General features: G+C 42.5%; 1 protein-coding gene across 1 annotated transcript in view; it reads right to left on the reverse strand.

Annotated features, from left to right (window-relative positions):
* Nucleotides 1-4,092, reverse strand: part of LOC123752868 (uncharacterized) — a 71,666-nt gene extending 67,574 nt beyond the window's left edge. Inside the window, exon 1 of the mRNA XM_069334968.1 lies at nt 3,969-4,092. Coding sequence (XP_069191069.1) covers nt 3,969-4,071 — 103 coding nt within the window. The 5' untranslated portion in view covers nt 4,072-4,092. The remainder of the gene's footprint in view (nt 1-3,968) is intronic.
* Between the last annotated feature and the right edge of the window lie 4,963 nt (nt 4,093-9,055).

The raw sequence follows: 9,055 nt of genomic DNA on the forward strand, positions 1-9,055 counted from the left end.
ACCATCATCTTACATGGAATGCAAGTTAGGGACACTCGCCTGTAGTTCAGTGCCTCCTGCCAATCACCTTTCTTGTATATTGGGACTACATTGGCCGTCTTCCAAATTTTTGGCAGTTCACCTGTTACCAGTGAGTTTTTGTAAACCATGGAGAGTGGCAGGCACAGCGCTGCTTCTTCCTTTACAATCCATGGTGAGATTCCATCCTGGCCTATAGCCTTTGTCACATCCAAATCTACCAGATGCTTCCTCACCTCCCCACTGGTAATCACAAACTCCTCTAGTGGTGTCTGGTTTGATGTTCCTTCCCTTATCTCTGGAACGTTTCCTTGCTATGAGGTGGAGACCTCCTGGAACTTCTCACTGAGTTCCTCACACACTTCCTTGTCGTTTGTAGTGAATCTTTCTGCCCTTATCATCACTTTCATTACCTGTTCCTTCACTGTTGTTTTCCTACTGATGTGGCCATGCAGCAGTTTGGGTTGAGTCTTTGCCTTGCTCGCTATGTCATTTTCATATTGCCTTTCTACCTCTCTTCTCACCCTGACGTATTCATTGCTGGCGCTATGGTATCTTCCTCTGCTCTCTAGTGTTCTGTTGTTTCTTTAGTTTCTCCACCCCCTTTTACTTAGTTGCTTTTCTAGCTTGCAACTCTGATTAAACCATGGGTTTCTCATCTGTATTTCCATTTTTTCCTTTTGGACTGGGACGAACTTGTCTGCTGCCTTTGAACTGTCCGAACTGTGTGACTATGATTGAGTGACTGTGATTGTATTCACCTAATTGTGCTAGCGGGGGCTGAGCTCTGGCTCTTTGGTCCCGCCTCTCAACTATCAATCAACTGGTATACAGATTCCTGAGCCTACTGGGCTCTGTCATATCTACACTTAAAGCTGTGTATGGAATCAGCCTCCACCACATCACTTCCTAATGCATTCCATTTGTCTACTACTCTGACACTGAAAAAATCTTTCTAACGTCTCTACGGCTAAATTGGGCACTCAATATCCACCTGTGTCCTCTAGTGCGTGTGCTCCTTGTGTTAAATAGTCTGTCCTTATCTACCCTATCAATTCCTCTGAGAATCTTTTATGTGGTGATCATGTCCCCTCTAACTCTTCTGTCTCCCAGTGACGTGAGGTTTAATTCCCGTAGTCTCTCATCGTAGCTCATACCCCTCAGTTCGGGTACTAGTCTGGTGGCAAACCTTTGAACCTTTTCCAGTTTTGTCTTATGCTTGACTAGATATGGACTCCATGCTGGAGCCGCATACTCCAGGATTGGTCTGACATAGGTGGTATATAATGTTCTCAAAGATTCCTTACACAGGTTTCTAAAGTCCGTTCTTGTTCGCCAACTTGGCATATGCCGCTGATGTTATCCTCTTGATATGAGCTTCAGGAGCCAGGTCTGGCGTGATATCAACCCCCAGGTCTTTCTCTCTCTCTGACTCTTGAAGTATTTCATCTCCCAAATGATAATTTAATTTGCAAACGTTAATTTGCTTGGGTTAAACTCTAACAACCATTTGTTCGACCATTCCTGCAGCTTGTCCAGGTCTTCTTGAAGCCTCAAGCTGTCCTCTGTTTTAATCCTTCTTACAATTTTGGCATCGTCAGCAAACATTGAGAGGAATGAGTCTATACCCTCAAGGAGATCATTTACGTATATCAGAAACAGGATAGGTCCGAGTACAGAACCCTGTGGGACTCCACTGGTGACTTCACACCAATCTGAGGTCTCACCCCTCACTGTAACTCTCTACTTCCTATTGCTTAGGTATTCCCTTATCCACTGGAGCGCCCTACCAGTTACTCCTGCCTGTTTCTCCAGCTTATGCATCAGCCTTTTATGGGGTACTTTTGTGGGTTAAAGGCTTTCCGACAGTTCAACAAAATGCAGTCTGCCCATCCTTCTCTTTCTTGCTTAATCTTTGTCACCTGATCGTAGAATTCTATTAAGCCTGTAAGGCAAGATTTACCCTCCCTGAACCCATGTTGATAGGTTGTCACGAAGTCCGTTCTCTCCAGATGTGTTACTAGGTTTTTTCTCACGATCTTCTCTATCACCTTGCATGGTATACAAGTTAATTAATGACACTGGCCTGTAGTTCAGTGCCTCGTGTCTGTCTTCCTTTTTGTATATTGGGACTACATTAGCCGCCTTCCATATTTCTGATAGGTCTCCAGTTTCCAGTGACCTACTGTACACTATGGAGAGTGGCAAACAAAGTGCTCCTGCACACACTCTTTCAATACCCATGTTGAGATTCCGTCCAGCCCAACAGCCTTTCTCACGTCCAGCCCAACAGCCTTTCTCACGTCCAGCTCCAATAGGTGCCTCTTGACCTCATCTCTTGTTATTTCGAACTCTTCCAAGGTCGCCTGGTTTGCTGCCACCTTTCCTAGCGCCTTGATCTCTCCTTGTTCTATTGTAAAGACCTCCTGGAACCTCTTGTTAAGTTCCTCACACACCTCTTTGTCATTCTCTGTGTACCTGTCCTCACCCGTTCTAAGTTTCATCACCTGTTCCTTCGCTGCCGTTTTCCTCCTGATGTGGCTGTGTAGTAGCTTTGGTTCGGTCTTGGCTTTATTAGCTATATTATTTTAATACCTTTTCTCAGCTACTCTTCTCACACTAACATTCTTGTTCCTGGTTCTCTGGTATCTCTCTCTATTTTCTGGTGTTCTGTTATTTCGGAAGTTCCTCCTCGCCCTTTTGTTCAGCCCCTTTGCTTTCATACATACCCAATTAAACCATGATTCTTCTTTTGCTTCTCCGTTTTTTCCTGTCGGGCCGGGATAAACCTGTTTACTGCCTCCTGACACTTTTGGGTGATATAGTCCATCATGTCTTGTACGGACTTAGTTCTGAGTTCTGTGTCCCATGGTATATCCCATAGGAATGTATTTATCTCTTCATAGTTTCGGTAGGCCAGCCCTTTGTTTCCCAGTTCCTTTTTGGGGGGAGATAATTTCTAGCTCAATCAGGTACTCAAAGCTCAATACACTATGATCACTCATTCTCAAGGGGGCTTCCAACTTAACTTCCCTTATATCCGACTCATTTAGGGTAAATATCAGATCAAGCAAGGCTGGTTCATCCCCTCCTCTCATTCTTGTCGGTCCCTTGATATGTTGACTTAGACAGTTTCTTGTTGTCACGTCCAGCAGCTTAGCTCTCCATGTGTCTGGTCCTCCAGGTGGGTCTCTGTTCTCCCAATCTATCTTCCCGCGGTTGAAGTCTCTTATGATTAGTAGTCTGGATCCGTTCCTGCTAGCCACAGAAGCTGCTCTCTCTATTATATTGATGGTGGCCAAGTTGTTTCTATCATATTCCTGTCTGGGTTTTCTGTCGTTCGGTGGGGGGTTATATATGACTACCACTATAATTTTCTGTCCTCCAGTTGCTATGGTGCTTGATATGTAGTCACTGAAACCTTCACAGCCTTGATTAACCATCTCTTCAAATTTCCAACCTTTTCTTATCAGCAAAGCTATACAACCTCCTCCTCTCTCTTCTTTCTCTTTCCTCACTGTATAGTAGTCCTGTGGAAATGCGTTTGTTATGGTTTTCGTTAGCTTTGTGTGATTGTGTGATTTTGTTACTGTGTGACTGTATGACTGTATGATTGTGTGACTGAGCTCTATTGATAGTTAACATTCCTTTATTTTTATAATTTCAAACGATTTTGTGAATTTAGTTTGTAAAAATTCACTAAATTCGGTCAAATTGTTCTTGTTTATATATAATATTCTCTCAATTTCCAGTTCGTTCTAGGTAATTGTTTTATATATGATTTTTATATAAAGTTAAGGTTATTCACCGAATAATAACATTTGTCTAACACATTAGATTGTTTAATTTATGAAACTGCAACATCCGAGTCTTGTTTCAAGAGTATTGTGACAAATGTTTATGGAGTGCTTGTACATAAACAAGTCTTGGGAGAGACGTGACTGGCTTACCAAGACTGGCGGGGAGAGGCAGCCTCCCCAGACACCAAGTGACAGCCAGGGAGGAAATGATGACCAGACGAGCCCACGCTATTGACCTCGCTCTTCCTGCCATTGTTGGTCTCGTGCGCCAGGGTTAACACAACTCCGAGATTTATGGAAGAAACAGAAACGTCGAGATAAATGTAGATAAAGTGAGGATAAAACTGTCATCCTTCTAATATGAGAGTGCTTATAATAAAGTACCAATATGTAGTTATGGAACAACAGAACGTTGACGTTTGTATTATTGAATCTGGACAAATCGGTGTTATAACCCAGTTATGATTATTGAGGGAATAACTGAGTCATAACGTATTTATTATATTAATGAATATAACTTGAAGCTTGTTCAGGTAAATGGTCACTGATATATATACACTGAGGCCCATGGAATACATCTTGATTAAATAATAAATGTATCAAAATCAGTCGTCAGATTTATTGGGGTTTAATTTAGTTAATTGATTCTGAGGATGGAATAGCCCATCATTAGAGTAAAGAATGGTTCTGAGACTGCAGTTGGTTCAGTGACATTGGTCGCAGTGACTTGTAGATGTTTAGGCTATTGTTCACTGATTTGCCACTGAGGCCTCATGAACTCATCTTCAGCTTTAAATGATGATATTAACATCAACCTCTGTTACTATAGTCAGCTGTAATCTCCTTAGTATAATGCTACTGGAGAAATATAATCAGGTGACATATTTAGATTTCTACTGGTACTGTTTATTTGCAGGCATAGGTCTCCTCAGGCTTGATACTGGGCCTGAGAGTAATTTACCTCCTGCAGAATTTAACATGGTTTTGCCCTGATATTTAGTAGGGCTACCGATGAATCGATGGCAATAGTCTGTCCCTACAAGGAGACCGAAGTCGGTGAGGTGATCAGACTAAATATTATCTGCCAATTTTATTCCTCTATTTCTCAGGAATTTGGCTGTTGCTCTCAGACCTTGAACTTGTAGGTGTACTGGTATTTTGTCCACCACAATGGCTTGTACTCGACAGACGTACCTGCCTAAACGTACTGATGGTTGTACCACCTGGTAGACTTGAGGTCCTGCATCTGTTACAAACCCTGAGATGTTGAATGACGTCTGGGCTACAGGCCTTAATTGTAGTTCATCTGCCAACTTTTTAGTGACATATGTTCTCTGGGACCCTTGGTCAAACAACCCACGGGTATGGGACCTTGGCCCTCTTATTCAAGATGGTAATTTTGGCAGTAGGCAAAGTCGTATTACCTTTAGACCTTGCCGATTGGACACTCTTTGTTTGTTGCACCTTGCAGTACTGTACAGTGGTGGGATTGCTATCTTCCACCTTGGGTCTTGAATACGTTAATTTCGTATGTTTGCACAGTGCTGCATGGTGCTTACCTCTTCTACACCTGTTGCAGGTGTTGAATTGGGTATCACAATAGTCTATGTTGTGTGACTTGAGACACCTTGCACATCTCGCTAATTCCTGGAGTCGCTCAATACGAGTGTCTCTGGTTGGATAATTAGCACAACAGTATGTTGAATTTTTCTTTTTGCAGAACATACATGTCCCCCAGCCTACTGCACGTTTGGAAGTTACCGGTTTGGGTGAACTAGTAACAGTAGGCTTGGAGGATTCTGCTGCATTGTCAGATTTTCTGCAACTTGATGTTAGAGTAATTGACTGATGTTTATTTGGGGAAGTTGTTTTACCCATTAATTGACTATTATTTTCTATTTCTGAAGGCTTGCATGAGGCTTTAACTTCCTCATTTGCACGTCGTTTGTTTATGATGGAATGTAAACCTTCAGTGATGTCCTGTACTGTCAGGATGGTGTTATGTTGATGTGCATATAATTCATCTTGTATATCGCTGGACAATTTTCGTTGAAGGACTACTTTGGTCATCCATTCACTAGTAGTTATATCAACCTTAAGACTGAATGTTCTTAGTAGTGACTCAAACTCCATGCTGAAGGATTGTAATGAGTCAGCAGTCTGATCAGGTAGAGGTAAGTCCAGCAATTGTAGTACTAGATGTATGACAGTTTCTCATTGCCAGCATTATTCATACTGGCTAGTTGGTTAAGCCTTGTGAGGCTTGTACTGGGGCTGCTCATAATGCTGAACAAGCACTGATGGTAGCCTAGGGTAAAAATTCTGCACTCACTAGGCTATAATCTTACCTCTACTAGAGGTTAGCACTTAAAATTAATACACATCATATATATACAATCATACACACTAATGATTTGAGTGATAAACTAGTGTCACTGGAAGTACCTTAGGTTAGCTCTTCTATATCACCCTAGGATGGTATAGACACTCATTAATCACTCAAAGGTTTAATGATCATAAGTAAATTATTATATATACACAACTCAACTCAAGTTGGTAACAATTACACCCAAAATAGGGTCTGCACCATTCAATAATGGCGTTAGGTTGTTTAATATAGTACAACTAGACTATGGTAATAATGGGACTAGGATGAACAATAAATAGTTCAACTAGTCAATGGTAATAGGGGACTAGGTTATCTATAAACACTAGTCAATGTATATCCTACCCTGTTTTGGGTTGGCAATTGGTAAATATTATATTGAGAACACTAGTGCAATATATATTAAATAATTCTCTATTTTGGAGAAATAATATACACAATTATTGATGATAGCCTCTTAATTACCTCTATGAAACTTCTAATATTATCAAGAAGTATTAAATATTATTAGTGACCTCGCGAAATAAACTCCACAAAATTAGTCGATAATCTCTCGCGAAATTTAACACCACGAAATCCGTGAACAATCTTGCGAGGACACAGCCACTAATTTGGCTGGCTTCAATATAAGCGCGGTCACGGGATAAGAACCCACCAAATCTGTGGGTGACCATGAAACGCTGATGAAGCTAGACTGAGCTGTGGGGTTCCTGAGCTCGCTTGAGGGAGGCTACGCCAACGGTCATTGACTGGCTTTGTTTAAATCACACTGCACTAGTATATTTAATGAATCCACTGGTTAACTGGTTCATCCGGTAGTAAGATGACCAAATAATCTGTCATCCGACTCGAAGATGACCAATAAAGTGGGCTCAAAGGACCAAATAATCCGGTTCCGAAGGTCCAAATAATGTGGGAACCGACCTGTGAGATTTATATTTATTTAATTTATATGAATTTATATAGAATTTATATTTACATTAATTTATATACTTCGATAGCAATTTGTATGTTGTTAAGTTGACTGTATTTCTGCAATAATCTCACAAATCGATTCACTACACATTAGGGGGGGGGGGGTTTATATTGAATTTATATATATGCAACCAATCAAACTACAGTATTAAACTACATATATTAGTATACATTGAGGAGGTTCCTTATCTTATTACACAGCAGGCTTAGTTCACCAGATATAACTAGGATGTAGACACCAAATTTTCTCGTGTGAGGTAGCTTCCATCACCCAGTAACTGGTACACAAAGTTTGCTTCCTCCTCTTGACCTGTCAACAGGGCGCTAGCTATGAAGCCAGAATCCTAATATATGACATCTATATCAGAGAAAACACTGTATAATTAATTATAAAGACCAAGGCTTAATTACCTTTCACTAAGAGGCTGTTCACATTCTGACCGGGTCGCCCTATCTACTGACATTAATGGCCAAAAATGATTAGATAAATGGGTTTCGGCAGAACACTTTCCTTGTATTTGTTAACAGCGAGTTGATGATGGAAGACCTTTGGTTTCCATAACACTTCGTCCAACAGAAATTAACAGGAGCCGTTTACTCCCGTGCGCCTCTGGTCTTAAACAACAATGGCTGACCACTCCCTCACTGACGCTACTGGCCTACATTGTCCAGATATCAGAAAGTGATAGAAGGGTCACATTTACTCTATTTTAATACTGATAATTAAATTAATTTAAATGAGATGTTTTATGATGGTAAAGGTCCAAAGCCCTTTACCATTTAAGAATAATTACCACCATAATAGGTGGTGAATTTATAATAGTATGTGGCAATGATATCCCATTTTCTATAGACGGAAAATTCTACTACAAGTTACATTTTCTATGGGTAACTTGTGTATAAATTGGCAGCAATATTATCTGCCTGTATGTAATATTATTAAATGATGTCGGATTTTCCGACAACTGGCAGTCCGCCAATACTGTCGGTCCGTCACTACTGGCGGTATTGTTACTACTGGCGGGACATCACTACTGGCAGTCCGTCATTTCTGGCGGTCCGTCACTACTGGGGGTCCATCATTACTGCCGGTCCATCTTTACTAATGGTCCATCATTACTGGCGGTCCGTCACTACTAGCGGTCCGTCCTTACTTGCGATCCATCATTACTGCCGGTCCGTCACTACTGGCGGTCCATCACAACTGACTCTCCATCACTACTGGCGGTCCGTCACTACTGACGGTCCATCATTACTGGCAGTCCGTCACTACTGACGGTCCGTCACTACTGGTGGTCCGTCACTACTGGTGGTCCGTCACTACTGGCGGTCCGTCACTACTGGTGGTCCGTCACTACTGACGGTCCGTCACTACTGGCGGTCCGTCACTACTGGCAGTCTGTCACTACTGACGGTCCGTCACTACTGGCGGTCCGTCACTACTGGCAGTCCGTCACTACTGGTGGTCCGTCACTACTGTCACTACTGGCAGTCCGTCACTACTGGCAGTCCGTCACTACTGGTGGTCCGTCACTACTGGCAGTCCGTCACTACTGACGGTCCGTCACTACTGGCGGTCCATTACAACTGACAGTCTGTCACTACTGACGGTCCGTCACTACTGGCGGTCCGTCACTACTGGCAGTCCGTCACTACTGGCAGTCCGTCACTACTGACGGTCCGTCACTACTGGCGGTCCGTCACTACTGGCAGTCCGTCACTACTGACGGTCCGTCACTACTGGCAGTCCGTCACTACTGGCGGTCCGTCACTACTGGCGGTCCGTCACTACTGGCGGTCCGTCACTACTGACGGTCCGTCACTACTGGCGGTCCGTCACTACTGGCGGTCCGTCACTACTGGTGGTCCGTCACTA

This window comes from Procambarus clarkii, chromosome 32 (genome assembly GCF_040958095.1).
Source record: "Procambarus clarkii isolate CNS0578487 chromosome 32, FALCON_Pclarkii_2.0, whole genome shotgun sequence".
Taxonomy (NCBI): domain Eukaryota; kingdom Metazoa; phylum Arthropoda; class Malacostraca; order Decapoda; family Cambaridae; genus Procambarus; species Procambarus clarkii.